Source organism: Bufo bufo, chromosome 6 (assembly GCF_905171765.1).
Source record: "Bufo bufo chromosome 6, aBufBuf1.1, whole genome shotgun sequence".
NCBI classification, from domain to species: Eukaryota; Metazoa; Chordata; class Amphibia; order Anura; family Bufonidae; genus Bufo; species Bufo bufo.
Window position 1 is genome coordinate 363,094,099 of NC_053394.1, and position 19,227 is coordinate 363,113,325.

At 43.3% G+C, this 19,227-nt stretch overlaps 1 protein-coding gene across 2 annotated transcripts in view; it reads right to left on the reverse strand.

Moving 5' to 3' along the window:
- Nucleotides 1–294: 294 nt before the first annotated feature.
- The window catches only part of CYTH1 (cytohesin 1), a 68,469-nt gene continuing 49,536 nt past the window's right edge, over nucleotides 295–19,227 (reverse strand). For both annotated transcript variants that reach the window (XM_040436054.1, XM_040436053.1), the window contains exons 10-13: nucleotides 17,724–17,802; nucleotides 6,153–6,224; nucleotides 4,035–4,189; nucleotides 295–1,261 (exon numbers count right to left, since the gene is read on the reverse strand). In XM_040436054.1, the coding sequence (XP_040291988.1) occupies nucleotides 1,183–1,261; nucleotides 4,035–4,189; nucleotides 6,153–6,224; nucleotides 17,724–17,802 (385 nt within the window). In that variant the 3' untranslated portion in view covers nucleotides 295–1,182. The remainder of the gene's footprint in view (nucleotides 1,262–4,034; nucleotides 4,190–6,152; nucleotides 6,225–17,723; nucleotides 17,803–19,227) is intronic.

Consider the following 19,227-nt stretch of genomic DNA (forward strand, 5'->3'; position numbering starts at 1 on the left):
TTTTCTCCTCTATAACCTAGGTATGCCTTATAATCAGGTGAGTCTTCTAAAGTGAAAAGTACTGTAAGTAATTATTTTTAACCTATTGTTACCCATAAAAAAAAATAAAAAATGTATATATATATATATATATATATATATATATATATATATATATATATATACACACATACATACATATATATTTTTTTTCCCCTTGGAAACCCCTTTAATTTGGCCTCTACCTATTGTCAAAAGGAGCGACACATACAGAAACATAGTACTGGCATGAGAGGTGAAGAAGAGCCCCACAGAGATGATTTCTATTGCATACTTTAATGACCTAGGTTATACACACACAATTTATTATTATCCATTTAATGTATTTGTTACATACAGAAAAGCAATCATACATTTCCAGCTATAAATTAGGACAAAAGTTTACATATATATCACGAAGACATAAAATGTGACACACCAACATAAACTGTGTCCAAAATACTTTTCCAGGCTAAGCAGGAACAAAGGGACAATGGGCAGTTTGAAGTTTTAAATACAGGACCATGAAACTGTGCAAGCTTTAAGAATATAAAAAAATAATAATAATTATAAAAGTGCAACGGGGCACCGAGAACAGCAAGAACCAGAGTCCAGGGGTATGAATGCTGCTACATATACTGCATCACCGCGCCATTCAATATGGCCATCATAGACATGTACAGGATTACAAAAACATAGCTGCTTTCTTCAGCCCCACCCTAAAGTCAAATGGGGCCAAGCTGCAGTACCACAACCAACCTGCGGAGAGGACTGGTGCTGTTATTGGAAGAAAGCAGCTACGCTTTTTAGAAAATCCCTTTAAGTGGAATCCTGTCAGAAGATTTTGGCTAATCAGCAAATGTCAAAAGCAGACAGGACTTCCTATTAATTGCACTGCCCAGCACCCACATTCTTACGGGAATCTTGAAGTCACACTGTGAAGTAGACAACAGGTATTGCACTGAATAAAAAAAAAAAAAAACCTGCTCAGGAGAAAAATTCTGACGAAGTACTGGCAGTACATAGAGAACATGAAAACAGTAATAAATAGGTAATAAAAAGGCACGTAATTGCATTATTCCAGGATGCAGAAGGCCAGATAAGCAGATAGACACCTCTTGTTGCACTGTGTACCGTACACTTTCTGCTTCACAGAAAAATATTTTAATGTCTCTTGGTAGAGGAGACCTTCTTTTTTCGGGCGGCCAGCATTTCATAAAACGGGTCCCTGCTAATTGCAGCTCTGCATTGAGAAAAAGAAGAGAAAACATGCTCGAATGAGACTCTGAGAACTAACCGCAGATCCTCTGTGGATGTAGGCTTACTCAGATCCTCAACCATGCGCAAAACATAGAAACTGGGGTGCAGAAAAATGGCAGCAGGGGCTCTGAACTGATGAGCCGAAATGTGAAATATTTGGCTGGAACAGAAGGCAGTTTGTTCGCCAAAGGACTGGAGGGCAAAACAATAATGAGTGACTGCAGGCAACAGTGAAGCATGGTGGAGGTTCACTGCAAATCTGCGGCTGCATTTCAGCAAATTGAGTCGTGGATTAGGTCAGGATTAATGGTGTCCTCAATGCTGATAAATTCAGGCAGATACTTATCCATCATGCATTACCATCGGGGAGTCGTCTGACTCCAAATGTATTCTGCAGCAGGACAACAACCCCAAACATACCGCCAATATCATTAAGAACTATCTTCAGCATAAAGAAGAACAAGGAGTCTTGGAAGTGATGATATGACCCCCACAGAAGCCTGATCTCAACATCATCCAGTCTGCCTGGGATGACATGAAGAAACAGATGGATTTGAGCAAGTCTATATCCACCGATCTGTGGTTAGTTCTCCAAGATGTTTGAAACAACCTCCCTGGCGAGCTCCTTCAAAAACTGTGTACATGTGCATCTAGAAAAACTGATGCTGTTTTGAAGACAAAGGCTGTTCATACCAAATATTGATTGAATTTAGATTTCTCTTTTGTTCATTCACTTTACATTTTGTGAATTGATAAAAATAAACTATTAAACAGTATTTTTGAAAGCATTCTTATTTTGCAGCATTTTTCCACACCTGCTTTAAAAAATAAAAAATAAATAAAATAATTTATATATAATTATATATTTTTTTTTAACACAGTCCAAAGGCACAATTGCAAGAAGCGACTGTATTTGTGTATGTTTCTCTGTTCATCCTATGGAAGCCTCGATGCCAGACTCAGGAATGAAAAAAGAAACTGACTTCCTCTCCAGTTGGAGAGTGTCGGTCACATGACACAGCTGAGGATCAGAGGCCAAAGGATAACTAACACCTAAAATCAGCATTTAGAAAATTACCTTCACTACAATTTACAGCATGTACCTCTGTAACTCACCAGAGAATAAAAGTTTTTGTGGGACTGCAGGGAGCAGCCCTGCAGTAACCAGTCCTTGCCACTAGATGGTGGATGAGACTGTGTAGTTCAAGTGCTTACTCCTCTAAACACTGATCAGCAGGGATGCAAGGAGTTGGGTCCCTGCTAATCGGATATTAATCATCTGACATTGGTCATCAATACTTAAAGGGGTTCTCAGGGAATGGTTAACTCCGCTTGCAGAGTGTCCTGGGGAAGAGGACAAGGCCTCACTACATACTACACTGCTTTACAATATATGGTAATGATGTGATCCTGCCTACGATATACCATCATGGCTGAGTGTCCTGACAGGAATGCTCACCAATGTGTACTATATCCATGCAACAACCCTAGGCAGCTTTGTCCTGCTCACAGTCTAGAACGGGTTGCTGGCGGCCACTTTAAATCATTCCTGGAGAACCCCCTTAAAGGGAGTCTGTCACCAGCATTTCACTTTTTTAACCCTTCCCACAGCTCCCTAGCATGCTTACAGTTAATAAAAACGTTACCTCTGGCATCAATCCTGGACTTATAGAACCCTCAAAAACGATCTTTATAAGATATGCAAATGAGGGCTCGCAAGTGCCCAGGACGGCGTTACTCTCTTAGGTGCCCTGCTTGCTCAGCCTTCTCATTGCGTCCCCCCGCCCCTTCCTACCCTCTGCCCGCCCATCCTTTCCCTCTGACCGCCTTTGTACTAACTTGTTATGCTGCCGATATCCTGCGCCGGCGCACTCATTCCTTTGGCCGGCGCATGACCACTGCGATGCCTATTCCTTGTACGGCATCACAGTAACTATTGCGCATGCGCCGGCTAACGACGCGAAAATCGGCGTCGATAGCCGGCGCATGCGCAATAGTTACTGTGATACCGTACAAGGAATGGGCATCGTAGTGCGCATGCGCCGGCTCAAGGAATGAGTGCGCCGGCGCGGGATATCGGCAGCATAACAAGTTAGTACAAAGGCGGTCAGAGGGAAAGGATGGGCGGGCAGAGGGTAGGAAGGGGCGGGGGGACGCAATGAGAAGGCTGAGCAAGCAGGGCACCTAAGAGAGTAACGCCGTCCTGGGCACTTGCGAGCCCTCATTTGCATATCTTATAAAGATCGTTTTTGAGCGTTCTGTAAGTCCAGGATTGATGCCAGAGGTAAAGTTTTTATTAACTGTAAGCATTCTAGGGAGCTGTGGGAAGGGTTAAAAAAGTGAAATGCTGGTGACAGACTCACTTTAAGAAAAATGCCAGATAAAAACAAAATAAAGGGTTGTATTGGTGTTAAAATAAATCAAACAACTGACAGATCCCCCATCACTTTTTTCCCAATTCCTGGTGCGTCTTGACAAGCAGGAAATGACCGCTTAGCCAATCATTGGCTGAAGTCGATCACTGCTGTGGCCTGTGATTGGCTGAGCTGTTATTTCCAGCATGTCAAGTGGGACCACGAAGGAGAGACCAACAGAAGTGTCAGAACAGGAGCAGCAGGGTATTTATGAGGTATGTATTATTTTATACCAACATGGTCAGCCTTTTTATTTTCTTTAAGCGCCCTCTTCCAGTTTCCATTATGTCACATGTATTTTGTGCTCACAGGACTGACAGATAAGATCATACTGGCACTTACTTTATACTTTTCATCCATTCATCTTTCTCTTCAGGCGTTGGTGCAGAGATTCGGTACACTGTGTGATTCCCCTCTACGACTCTGCCATCAGCCTCTGTCTTGCATGCCTTGATTACCTGGTCCTTATTGTCTGGTATAAACAGCTCAAAACAATTCTAAAAAATAGGAAATATCAGAAATGAGGAGGGGGATGGTAGAACTGAGAATGTATAGAAAACAAGAGGCCATTTCTGCGTTATAAAAATACCCCTGCTAATTTATCGCGCTCTCTTTGAAGGTGCTAACTAATTTAGCATTTTGCATTGCACCTTTTGAGGGCAGCGACTGGCTCCATTCTGGTCGTGCACTTCTTCCATCTCTCTAATACAGAATAAAGCTGGTTCCTACCAATACTAGAAGAACATTTTATAGGCCCAGTCAAGACAGAGGGAAGAGGATTCCTGTTGGGCAGGTATATAATTTAGTGTAGGGACCCATCTGAATGAGATATGTCTTATGGCAGTAGATGGGTTCATACAATTTGATAAAATGTATGCCAAGAACCTCATGTGCTCGTCCCCCGTCCCGTGACCAGGTTTCCCCCCGGGTACACGATACTGCCGCAGTGGTGTTTATTTCATCAGACCATCTGAACCCCCTGTGACTCGTCTGGTTTCTGGTTTGACTCATCATTTATAGTCAGCCCCTTTTTTCTTTGTCCCCCTCTCTTTGTGCATAATTTGATATCATTATTTATTTCTTCTTGGCGACTATATTACGCCACGATCCTACATATATGACCCCCTGATGAACCCTTAATGGGTGAAACGCGTTGGGGTAAGAACGAGCAAGGTTGTTTAGTAGGGCCTTAACAGGGTCAATCAGGAAAGGAAGGAGGATGGAGGCTCCACCATCAGGGGTTGTCTCCGGGCTGAGGGTGAGTATAGGGTAGATGTAGGGACATTTCCTCACCAACCTGTCTCTCCTCTTCTCCCCACTCTTTGACCATAGGCCTCCGATGTTTTTCTTTTTGTATTTGCTGCATACATACCACAAGATATACACTTACCTACGGCTTAGTGCTACATATGAAGGTAACAAGTCTTATCGTGTCTATTTTAAATGAACTGAATAAATTCGTATATTTTAGGGGTCCTTTGTTTTTTGGTTTAGTTATAAATTGTTCTTACCTACATATGTTTTTACGGCCCTTGCTTTGCGCACACGGGCACAGTCATGTTGGAAGAGCAAAGGGCTTTCTCCAACTGCTGTCTCCCGGTTGGAAGCATACAATTGTCTAAAATGGCAGTGTATGCTGTAGTATTAACATTACCCTTCAATAGAAATAGGGGTAAAACCCAGAGAAATAACCCCGACCATTATCTCTCTTCCACCAAATATTAGTTTGCACTATGTATCCCAGAGTTGCTGTTTATCCATCATACCATCAGATAATGAAACGTGATTCATCACTCCAGAGTCCGGTGACGACGTGCTTTACACCATAAACAGCTGTTGCTTGGCATTGTGATCTTAGGCCTGTATACTGCTGCTCAACCATAGGGTGCCAGTCCGTAAAGGTTCTCACGTACTGTCCTTACGCTAATGTCACTTCCAGAGGCATTTTGGACCTCTTTAGTTAGTGATGCAGTAGAGGATAGGTGGTTTGTACAGGTCACACACTTCACCGTGAGTAGCCTGTTCTACCACTAAACTGTTGTTATTCCTAGATGCTTACAGGTGACCGGGGCATATCTAGCAGATTATACATTTCACAAACTGGCTTGTTTCAAAAGGTGGTACCCTATTACGGCCACTGTTCAGAGTTCTTCAGGAAACACATACTATTACCAATGTTTGTCTATGGTGATTGCATGACTATGTGCTTGACTTTATGCACATATTTGCAGCATGCACAGTCAAGCCATACCCACCTGCAGCAGACAATGGGCAATCATGCAGCAGTTGGTCAATGCGGTGGGCAGAGCATGGCTGTGTGCATATAGCCTCAACATGCGGTCCTACCATTAAACACGTGAATGCAAGCAGGAGGAAGTCTTCACATACTTATATATAGCATATAAATTTTTTAATGTGTCTGTCTAAAACTGAACATAATATATATTTATAAAAACTTACATGTTTCTTTGAGTCTTCAACCTCCCGAATGCTTAAGTTTTCTAAAGGTATAATCCCCCGAGGCTCCTTGTCCTGGAAGAGTTAATAATTAAGATATACATGAATCAATAGAATGACTGTTTCTTCAGATTCTATGCTCACACTCCTCACAGCTTAACAAGCACAGCGCGGTCAATTTTGTAGTGGCTTTGCTTGGTATTGAAACTCAGCCTAATTCTCTTGAACGGGTCTGAGCTGCGCCAAGGCCATGCGAACGATAACTGTGAAGTCACTGGCAAGAGCACCGTGGCCTCCTCAAATAGCTGATCTGTTGGGGTCCCAGGTATCGGACCCTCAGACAGCAGCACAAGAAAATATATATCTTCACACACACCACACACACGAATGTGTTTCAAAACCTGTATGATCTGAGAAATCATTGCTCTGGCTTGTTTGTGTACAGTTTGACTCATAAAATAGGTTTAAAGAGCCTCAGTCCATGTATAGTAATGTATCTGGAATGCTCTGCTGGAATTAAACTAGGGGTAGACCTGCTGCGGCTTGCATGGAGCACATCTGGAATTTGGGTAAACATGCTGGTCAGTTTACATTATTGCCTATAGCAAAATGTAAAAAAATAAAAATAAAAAATAAAATCGGAATTGTGATCATAAAATAATCTAGTACAGTATAGAATTACAGCAATGTACAGTAAATTCCCAGGGCTTACTCACCATAGTATGTTACGGCATATTGCTACATACATATATACATACAGATCAGCCATAACATTAGGTCAAGTGAATAGCATTGATTGTCCTGTGATAGTGGCACCCGTCGAGGGGCAGGATATATTACACAGCTAGTGAACAGTTGGTACTTAAATGTGTTGGACGCAGAAAAAAAATGGGCAATTGTAAGGATCTGAACAACTTTGACAAGGGCCAAATTGTGTTAGCTTGACAAATGGGAACAGATTATCTCCAAAACGGCAGGTTTTGTGAAGTATCCCCAGTATGCAGTGGTTTGTATCTACCAAAAGTGGTCTAAGAATAAAAGAACAATATGTGTGTAAGAAGTGAAAACTAGTCCATCTGCCCTGATCTTACAGAAGAGATACTACAGAAAAAATTACTGAAAAAGTTACTGCTGGCTATGATGGAAAGGTGTCAGAATCTCAGAGCATCCCAGCTTGTGTATGAGGCCATGCAGCCATAGACTGCTCCGAGTGCCCTTGGTTACCCCATCCACCTCCGAAAGCGACTACAATGGGCACATGAGCATCAGAACTGAACGATGGAGCATTGGAAGAAGGTGCCTGGTCTGGTGAGCCAAATTTTCATTTATTACACATAGTATGGACAGCTGGGTGCATGTACATCGAAGTCTGTACAACGAAGAGATGGCACCAAGATGCCCTAATGGAAAGATTTAAGCCAATGTCTGTGGACAATGTCTGCTTAGAAATCTAGATGTGACATGTACACTACTACCTGAACACTGCAAAAACTGAATATTTTGAGGGGCATGACAAAGAGTTCAAGTTGTTGAATTGGCCTCCAAATTCTCCAAACCTCAACCTGTGACATTGCTGGGAAAACCTGTGTGTTCCATGGATCCAGCACCTTGCACCTAAAAGGAGCTATAAGATCTGCTGCTAACTTTCTGTTGCTAGATACCAGAAAACTCCTTCGGAGGACTGAAGGAGTTTGTTACAGCTGACAGTCTGCACCGCTCTGCCATCCAGAAATGGTGAGGGGGAAGATTCAGGGGGCGTGGCCAAATGCCGACATGAGCGCACGCACTTTAGAGCTGCTCCGTTCTCCACACAGAATCCTGCAGTATCCTGGCATACTGGCCACTCCAAACACCGAGTGGCAAGTGCATAGAGGGAAGAGGAGACCTGGAAAGTCGGCGATGGGTCCCAGCAAGGCACAATCAGCGGCTAAAAAAGCTCAACAAATACGTAAGGCAGGAGACTCAAAATCACCGCGGGCAGCAGTCACGCGAGGTCAAGCAGCACAGCAGTCAGAGGCGGAAGGTACGTGGGAGCCTGAGCTTACATTAAAAACCGTCTCTGATCAGCTTTTAACAGCGATCTCTACATGTCAGACATCACTTACTTGCAAAATTGAAGAGGTGAATGTGGACCTGGGTTTGCTGAATGCAGCAGCTCAGGGAGCGGGTGCGCCACACAGAAGACAGGGTCTCGACTTTAGAAGACCTCACTAGACCAGACCACTAGTTGTGAAAATACAAGATGTGGAGAGGTCTGTGAGCCTATGGGAACAGAAGTGTGATGATCTTGAGAACAGGCCCAGACGCAACAATGTTAGGATCCTGGGATTAACAGAGAGCGGAAGGCTCGGATCCGGCTACATTTCGGGAATTTTGGTTTAAGGCGCAATTTCCTGAAGCGCCATTTTCTGCTGCCTACGCTGTTGAAAGAGCGCATCGAGTCCCTGCCAGGCCTCCCCTCCAGGTGCTCCTCCAAGACCCCTTTTGGCGTGGATGCTTAACTGGAAAGATAGAGATCTCATCCTGAGTCAAGCAAGAAACAAGTGTGACATCAAGCATGAAAACGCAAATATATCGCTATTTCCCGATTTTTCTGCTGAACTGCAAAAGAAGAGGGCCACCTTTATCTCAGTCAAGAGACGACTACATGAATTAAACCTACAATACTCCATGGCTTATCCGGCGTGTCTTTGGGTGGTAGATGGAGAAAAGACCGTCTTCTTCGTTGATCCAAAGGAGGCGGAGGAATGGATTTCCAGGATACTGAGTCGCCCAAGACCTCATTGATATTTTTGATTTCGTAGATGCCGCAAGTATCACTACTACACTGTTACACTTACCTGTTTGAGGTGTTCCGTTGACTTTTAACATCACTGACTGGGACTCAGGGAAATCTGTCACCCTGCACCAGTGGAACGTATTAGACCAGAATACTTCATACTCTTATAGTAGATGGGCCTCTATTTTCCCTTTTTTTATTTTCTATATGCACGCATTATGCCACATTATTTTATTGTTACAGGGACAGAGCAGATACCTGCATAGGTTTACCATCTCATTGCACTATGCAGGTCTCCGGAAACCTAGCCACATTACAGGATGGCATTGATGTCATCATTTATATGTTCATTTAATTGTCTGTTATACCAAAGTTATGTTACACACAGTTTATTCTGTTAAAGGCATGGTACACTGTCTATACTATCTCAGGGGGGAAGGCATATGTGAGACGGTTCAAGGGAGAGGGTTACTGCCTCCCTGAAACCGGGAAGTTGATCCATTCGGTGAGAGAGCTATTGTGTTACAGATGGCATATCTGAATGTAGTGTCCTGGAACGTGAGAGGACTAGGCATTCCAAGGAAAAGAATCACTGTATTTTCCCATTTACTTTAGTACAACCCTCACATACTGGATCTACAGGAGACCCACCTTACACCAGAGACGGGGAGTAGAATTAGGAAGCCATGGGTTCAGTGGTCTCTGAATGCGTATGGGTCGACGCATTCTAGAGGAGTGGCCCTACTTGTACATAAGAATCTTAGATGGGAGGTACAGCAATCAGTGGTAGATCCAGAGGGGCAATATATCTTGGTGTATGCGTTCATCAATTGCATTGTGGTAGTGGTCAATATATACAACACCCCCCCCGCCACTATGTCCATATTCCAGGCGGTGATGGGCTTTGTTGCGCAGTACCCTAATGCTAAACTGCTCTGTATGGGAGACTTTAATTTGGTGATGCCTGATGACATGGACAGATTTCACCCGGCGGGAAGAAGGGATAGTCGCTCTCCCCCTGACACCACTCTCTCTAGAGTGGTTGCAGAGCTGGGATGGCTAGATATGTGGAGACTTAAACATCTTCTTCAGAGGGAGTATTCCTGTTTTACTCCTGCCAGGGGTGCCTTGTCTAGGATCGATTACCTCCTTGGCAATGCCACAGTATACACAGATCTTGAAGATATAGGGTATCGATCACAGGGACCCTCGGACCACGCTCCGGTTTTTGTGAAACTAAGACTTTATGACGTTGTCAAACAGAGTAACAAAATGCGCATTCATCCATTCTGGTTGTCCCTTATGGCCACGAATGACAGAATCCCTGACCAGCTTCAGATGTTCCTGGAGGTGCAGGATGAGATGACGGATTAATTGTTGCTCTGGGAGACGATGAAAGCCTACTTGAGGGGGTGTCTCAAATCGTCTATCTCCTATATCAAGAAAGATTCAATGAGTAAAGAACTAGAATTACACACTAGTTGTAAAGAGGCAGAGAGTTCATTTAGGTCTGATCCCTCTGAGGCGAATAGAAGGGAATGGATGTATAAAGGCAGGTTATATATGATGCATCTTAAGGAGAAGAGCGAGCGCAAACTGTTCTTTTTAAAACAGCAATCCTTCGAGATGGGTAATCAGGCTGGCAAACTGCTTGCTCATATTGTGCGAAACAATAGCATGTCTCCCCCGGTCATCCGAATAAAGAATTCTGAGGGCTTGGTGGTGGAGACAGTGGAGGGTATTCTACAATGTTTCCAGAGGTTCTATCAGGATCTGTACAAGTCTGCAGTTCAATACACACCGCAGGAGTTACGTTATTATCTAATGGAGGTAGCGCACCCTCAGCTTAGTGAAGAGGACAGGAATCTATTAGATGCTGATATTTCGCTAGAAGAAATCCAAATAGCTATTAAGGAGTTGCCTGCTGGGAAAGCGCCTGGTCCAGACGGTATTCCGATAGAAGTGTATTCTAAATATGTAGATGCACTAGGGTCCCAGCTTCTCAAATTATATTTGGTTACTCAGCGGCGGCATCAGTTGTCGGAATCCATGTACGATGCTACTATAGTGGTGATTCTGAACCCCGATAAAAACCTGCTGGAGTGCGGATCGTATCGACCAATCTCGCTACTGAATTTAGATTATAAAATACTAACAAGGCTTTTGGCTACTAGACTAAATAAGTGTCACCGCCAGCTCTCTGAGAAGGTCTGGCAGACGTTCTTCTGTACCTCTTGCATGATGTTCTTTGTTTTGGTTTCACTTTGTCATCTCCTTTCCTTCTCCCAGCTGTCACCTATCCACACTAATTGCCTCCCTTTATATTCCCTCCCATACTGCCTCACTTTGCGGTTTATACTACTTCCTGGATTGAAGTGATCACTGCTGGAGACTTCTGTTACTGCTTGTTCAGATAAGTCCTTTCTTGTATTGTGTTTCTTTGCTGGCTTGATTCTAGGTGACCCTGACTCCCTCCGTATTAAGTGCAGGGAGCTGGTGGTCGTGTCCCCTCACTATTCTAGGGTTTTCAGGTGTCACACAGTCGAGGGCATGCAATTGTCTACCTCTGAGACCTTTTGTATGTGCTTAGCTGTCAGGGTGAGCTCTTAGAGTTTTACAGGGGTCACCTTTATGCTCCTTAGTTTGGGATCAAGCCAGTCGGATGTTTATCCATAACTTCCAGCTATCTGCTATATCATCCGTGACAATAAGGTAATCACCACCATAGTGCATAGGGGTCAGTCGGGATTTATCCCGGGCAGTTCCGACATCTGATAACATTAGGAGAGCGCAGGTCATAGCGCAGATAGGAATGGCGGGGGATAAGCACTGGGCCTTGGCATCGCTGGACACAGCAAAGGCTTTCGATTCCGTGGAGTGGATGTATTTATTAACGGTATTGCAAAGTTTTGGTTTTGGCCCAAAGTTCATCAAATGGATAGAGACACTATATCAACTTCCCAAGGATAACATATTGGTGACTAGGACTCGGATTCATTTAGGCTTCACAGAGGCACAATGCAAGGCTGCCCCCTGTCGCCGCTACTATTTGTGGTGGCGATAGAACATCTCACCCTCAGGATAAGACAGGATCAGATCTATACAGGTGTCAGCATGAGGGATAGGGCAGATAAAGTGGGATTATATGTGGACGATCTTCTCTTTATGGATAAGCCTGAGACTACGCTTCCTAGAGCTATTGAAATAGGAAACTTTGGGAGGTACTCGGGCTTGCACATAAACTGGACGAAGTCTGCAATCATGCCCCTTCAGGCGCAGGCGTGGACTCCACAGTTTTGTAACCTGCCAGTTGTCGATCACTTCAAATACTTAGGGATTGTAATCACCAAAGATCCCCAAATGTCGTACTCTCAAAATATAGCACCCCTGGAACCCCTGTTTATAGATAAATTTAGAACGTGGAAGTCCCTACCGTTATCAATTATGGGGAGACTAAACTAAGTCAAAATGGTCCTTTTGCCTAAGGGCCTATACCTTCTGGCACATGCATGCGCACACCCATACCGTGTGGTTTCTTTGACCGCATTCATGCGCTAGTGGCTAACTTGGGAAGAAGCCAGAAGGAAACTTTCCCTTAGTGTGCTTTAGAGATCCAAACTAGAAGGGGGTGCCGCACTGCCTGATTTTTTTCTTATATTATTTGGCCAGTCAGCTGAAATTTTTATCTCCTTGGGTTTCAGCGACAGAATTGCCAAATGCGGAATATTACCTCAAGGTATACTTACACATGTCCACTCTGTGGCCGATATTGGAGGGGGCGCAGTCTGCCTCCACAAGTCTTCTACCTCTACATAAAACTAGCTCATCAAGTGTGGAATGCCGCCAAGATGCAATCATTTAAGGATCTTCCGGATGTAATCCCAATATGGGATAATGATAATCCCATGTTCGCTCATTTAAAAGAACTGTAGGGAGAAACTATGTGGAAGCGCCTTGGCGTACTCATCCTGCGAGAGTTATATGTCAAAGGGATTTTGTGTTCCTTTTCGCAGGAGAAATTTGGGCTGCCCCGCAACTGTTTCTTTAGATACCTGCAACTGAGGCACGTGTTGAGGGCCCAGTTTGGGGAGAGGGGGCGAGGCATCTTAAAATATCCTTTAATAGGCATACTGAGGTCGCAGGGTCAGAGGGGCATCATCTCTGTGCTATATACACATCTGCTCAGTAATCGCATGATGTTGAACCCTCTCGCTATTGAGAGTAAATGGAAAATTGAAATACCGTCTGACGGCTGATGACTGGAACGAGGCTTTAATATCTCCGCTGAAGGTCTCTCCATCAATCAACAATAGATTAATTTAGCTGTTTATAATGCACAGAAGTTATCTTACGCCCACTAGATTACACAAAATTGGCAGGCTGTCACACAATAGATGCCATAGATAGCATCTGATGTGGGATTGTAATTACTTGAGAGGCTATTGGAGGGAGGTGGTAGAAGTATTGTCAACTACGGTTCCTTCTGCAGTACCGCTGTGTCCTAAAATTTGTGTACTGGGTATACTGGATGAGGAGACGTGGGGGCATTACCATAGAGTGTTTCTGAGTGGGACCCTATTCCTTGCTAGAAAAGCCATTGCTTTGAGGTGGATGGCCGATAGAGAGCCCACATTAAACCAGTGAAAAATCACTAGTTAATCAAGCTGTGAGCATGGAGAAAATTGTATTCTTGCACAGAAAATGCAGACAAAAATTTCACAAGGTATGAGGAGAATGGTGCTCAGCCTCTATAACACTGCACAAGGCATGCATGCACTCTGTGGCCGATATTGATAGTCCACCTGATGTATAATAATGCAGGACTCATGTTCTGGATCATTGCTCTATTATAGCTGTTTCTCACTCCTCTCTGATTAAGATTAAGTTTTTTGTACCTCTTGTAAGATCCTTAGGGATCTCTCATGATTTCTGTGTATCCCAAGAGAGGGATGTATCCTTGGTATGCTTCTTTGTCTCATGCCTTACTTGTTAAGCTTCAATAAAACGAGTTTAAAAAAAAGAAATGGTGAGGAGGCGTAGAGGAGGGAGAGAGACAGTGCACGCTCCCGTGTGGAGCAGGGGGGAGTTACAGAGAATCAGTCAGATGACGGATTCTCTGTAAATCCACTGAGAGCAGCCTGCTGTGCATAGGAAGCACACCAGGCTGTAGAAGGAAAAATAAAAAAAGATAAATAAACACAACCAATTGGTGAAATTATTTTCTCCACAAAATAAATTAGTGTAAAAAAATTATTATTAATATTTTTTTTTTACAAAGGTGTCCATATCCTTTAATGTCACAGCTGATCAGTGCGTAAATATAAATTGCATAAATGTGGTCAGACAAACGGCATAAGAATGAAGAACTAATTAGATGTACAGTGAGGAACAGAAGTATTTGAACACCCTGCAATTTTGGAAGTTCTCCCACTTAGAAATCATGGAGGGGTCTGAAATTCACATTGTAGGTGCATTCCCACTCAGACAGAATAAAAAATAAAAAATAAAAAAAATCAGGAAATCCCATTGTATGTTTTTTAAATAATTTGTCTTGCACTGCTGAACATAAGTATTTGAACACCTGATAAACAGCAAGAATTCTGGCTCTCAAAGACCTGTTACTGTGCCTTTAAAAAGTCCACCTCTACTCCACTCATTAATCTAACAGTAGCACCTGTCTGAGCTCTTTAAAGACCCCTGTCCACCCCACAGTCAGTCAGACGCCAACTACTACCATGGGCAAGACCAAAGAGCTGTCAAAAGACACCAGAGACAAAATTGTGGACCTCCACAAGGCTGGAAAGGGCTACGGGGCAATTGCCAAGCAGCTTGGTGAAAATAGATCAACTGTTGGAGCAATTGTTAGAAAATGGAAGAGGCTAAAGATGCCTGTCAGTCTCCCTCGTACTGGGGCTCCATGTAAGATCTTACCTCGTGGGGTATCACTGATGATAAGAAAGGTGAGGAATCAGCCCAGAACTACAAGGGAGGAGCTGGTCAATGACATGGAGAGCTGGGACCACAGTTTCAAAGGTCACTATCGGTAGAACACTACGCCGTCATGGTTTCAAATCATGCATTGCACAGAAGGTTCCCGCTCATGTCATCACTTGTCCAGGCCCGTCTGAAGTTTGACAACGACCATCTGGATGATCCAGAGGAGACATGGGAGAAAGTCTTGTGGTCAGATGAGACCAAAGTAGAACTTTTTGGTCTAAACTTCACTCGTCGTGATTGGAGGAAAAAGAAGGATGAGTTGCATCCCAAGAACACCATCCCTACTGTGAAGCATGGGGGTGGTAACATCATGCTTTGAGGGTGCTTTTCTGCGAAGGGGACAGGACAACTGCACTGTATTAAGGAGAGGATGAATGGGGCCATTTATTGTGATATTTTGAGGAACAACCTCCTTCCCTCAGTCAGAGCATTGAAGATGGGTCATGGCTGGGTCTTTCAACATGACAATGACCAACATGACGATAACCAAGGAGTGGCTCCGTAAGAAGCATATCAAGGTTCTGGAGTGGCCTAGCCAGTCTCCAGACCTAAATCTAATAGAACATCTTTGGAGGGAGCTAAAACTCCATGTTGCTCAGTAGCAGCCCTGAAACCTGACAGATCTAGAGGAGATCTGTGTGGAGGAGTGGGCCAAAATCCCTGTTGCAGTGTGTGCAAACCTGCTCAAGAACTACAGGAAACGTTTGACCTCTGTAATTGCAAACAAAGGCTTCTGTACCAAATATTAACACTGATTTTCTCAGGTGTTCAAATACTTATGTTCAGCAGTGCAAGACAAATCAATTCTTTAAAAAAATCATACAATGTGAATTCCTGGATTTTTTTTTTATTCTGTCTCTCAGTGGGAATGCATCTACAATGTGAATTTCAGACCCCTCCATGATTTCTAAGTGGGAGAACTTTCAAAATCGCAGGGTGTTCAAATACTTCTGTTCCTCATAGTATGTGATCTATTCAGGATGACAACCAGTAAAGTGTCCATCCATAGTTAGGCAGACTAGAACTGCAGCCATGTAGTTGGTAAAGATGACCTAGCAAAGCCACCTTACACTAGGATTGCTGGACATTGGGAGCCAGACACAATTTATAAATTTTCTCAAACTCTCAACCTTTTCCATTGCTGTCTTCTTTTCATGGTATTAAGTCAAGCTTCCCAAATTCTTCACTGCATGGTTCCTGTTCAGACATCTGTGCTTTCAACAGCTGATCTTGCATTTTGAGGCCAGTAAATCACAAGACTTCCAAATGTCTCTAAAAAGGCAGTGACTCAGAAAACGTCCTGCACTCCTAGTACTACTTGACTAATTTAACCTTGCCCAGTCCAAAAAAAATATAAAAACATAAAAAGGCTTGTGGGTTTTCTGTTCAGCACTTTTACAATATACTGTATATATGTAGTCTCCCCTTTCTATACATCCTATAGGGAAAAGTTTCTACTGAGGGGCTATTGGTATAGTTTTTTTCTATTTAAAAATGTAGCTGCAGTTTCTGCTGCACTGAAAGTTCACAAGAGCGCAGTGGTCTCCATAGATCTTAAGTGAAAGAAGTTTGAAAAACAAACAGAACTTCCTATAGCTGGCTGCCCCACCAAACTTAGTAATGAGGGTAGAAGGGCCTTAGCAAGAGAGGTGACCAATGGTCACTCTGGCTGAGCTCGAAAAATCCTGTGTGCAGGTGGCAGAAACTTACAGAATATCAGCAATCACTACAGAAGCCTCTCCCCCGAAAAAGACACAAAAAAGTTTTTGCAAAAAGCACCTAAAGAACTTTCAGATTCTCTGGTCTGATGAAACCAAGATTGAATTTTGTGGCCTCAGTTTAAAGAGTCATGTCTGGAGGAAACCAGACACTGCTCATCATCTGCCCAATACAACCACTACAGTGAAGCATGGTGGTGGCAGCATGTTAAGGGGTTGTTTTTCAGCGGCTGGGACATGGAGACTGGTCAGGGTTGAGGGAAAGCTCAATAGAGTAAAGTACTAGACCTCAAACTGGGCTGAAGGTTTACTTTCCAACACGACAATGACCCTGAGCACACAGCCAAGACAATAAAGAAGTTGCTTAAGGACAACTCTGTGAATGTCCTTGAGTGGCCCAGCCAGAGCCCTGACTGGAACCCAATTGAACATCTCTGAAGAGACCTGAAAATGGCTGTCCACTGACATCCACTTCCAACCTGACATAGCTGGAGAGGATCTGCAGAGAAGGGGAGAAAATCCCCAAATCCAGATGTGCAAACCTTGTAACATCATACCCAAGAAGACTGGAGGCTTTAATAGCTTTCTGGGACTAAAGTACTGATGATCTACATTTAGGAGAGGTCATCAATATCAGATCTGTGGGTGTCCCAACTCCTGGCACCCCAGCTGATCAGCTAATAGAAGTAACTGCAAGGCACATGAACTAGCACAGCACCCACCATACAATCTGTAGTGGAAGGGAACTTTACTGTAAGCTCAGCCCCATTCAGCTGATCAGTTGGCGTGCTGTGAGTCCGACCCCCAATGATATGATATTGATGACCTGTCCTTAGTATAGGAAATCACTATTTAAATCCCATGAAATGCCTTTAATAAAAACATACAAACAAAAGCAAAAGTGTTAATGCCCCTTATGCTGCTTTCTGGGGATCCTGGAGCTTGGACCCCACCAATCATACATTGATGGAGTACACTAAGGATAGCTAATGTATTCCGAGACCAATTTAAAGTTTTTTTTTAGGAATTTACAATTGGTACATACTGCCAAATGATCATATTTACACAGCTTCCACTCACCGTTGTGTACTCAAAATAGTACAGACAGTTGTCTGTCAGAATGAACCAGCGTCTTTTCCATGTCTTAACACGACCACCTGCAAGCCAAAAGAGGAATACATAATCTGCAAATTATTTTTAAAAAAGGCAAAAAATACCACATACACACACACGGTTCAAAGTCCAAGGCAGAAAAACAGCAATGTTTTGTAAATGATTACAAAGAATGAAGGTGGATTTACACGGCCCGATTTACAGGCAGATTATCGGGAACGACTGTTCCTGCGAAATGCTCGTTCCCGACAATCTGCCCAACTAAATGTTCCGCCAATCACTCGATGAATGAGCAAAACGATTGTTCACCGGGTGATCCTGTCGTTTGTGCAGGTACATCAATAATTGTTTCTGGGCAGCAGATCGTGCAGTCTAAACAGTGATCTGCAGCCCAAAAACAAGGATTCTGTATGGGGGCGAACGATTGCAATATCACTGAACGAGCAGCCGACCGTCGGGAAGAAACAATTCCTTCCCGACAACAGGCTGTTACATTGTGCTGTGTAAACCTGGCTTAAGACATCCAATCAATTCTAGACAAACATTGCCCGATATCAGAGATAAGAAAGGTATACATTAGTAATGTAAAGAGAATGTGGAAGTCCAGTGTAAGAGGAAAGATAAAGGTACAGCCAGATAACCTTGTCACTAACATCTTGTGCCAGCCACCGTGTTTTCACAGAGTACAGGACGTCAGTGGAGGGGAGCAATGAGTTGGGGAGTATGCAGCAAAAAATCCTAAGTGCTAATAGTTCGCTATTGACCAGCCATACATGCTGATAAATCTATGTAACAGGAATCATCCATTGATAGATTAAGTATGCTCTCTGTGCTTGCATGGGAAGGTCTGAAGAGTCAGGGGTCAACCATAGTAAATCATCCCTATGTACACAGTCATTTACTTATTAACTGGGAGGACTATGCAAGCACGATCAAATGCAATATTAGTCAGAATCTTCTACAAAACTACATAAATGCACATACACAATGGCTGCAATACAAAAGTCAACACAAGATGCATTACACTCTGCAAACGTTGAAAATATGGATTTGGAATTGCATTACTGCTATAATTACTTTACACATAAATGTACACATTTAATCAATGTATATGAGCCCATCTGCCCTGGCAAGGGAACCTTTTATAGTTGGGACCCTACACTACACAGACTAACCTGTGAGTCAGTTTTAGGGTAGAGCCCATTTGGAAGAGGTCACTGTGCTGAGGCTGATAAGCACATTTTGTTCAAAGTATGTGAGCCTAAGAGCCCCACATTTATGTGTATAGTAAAGTTAGCAGTGATACGATTTCAAATCCATATACCCAATGTATGAAAACTACATATTTGTCAGCGCAGCATTTATTTTTGGATTTGAATTAGGATTCAGTATTTTATCCCCAGAACATTGTTCCCTGCTGCCAATGACATTTGCCATTCTTACACCTCCTCTGCAAAGTTAGAAAAAATAA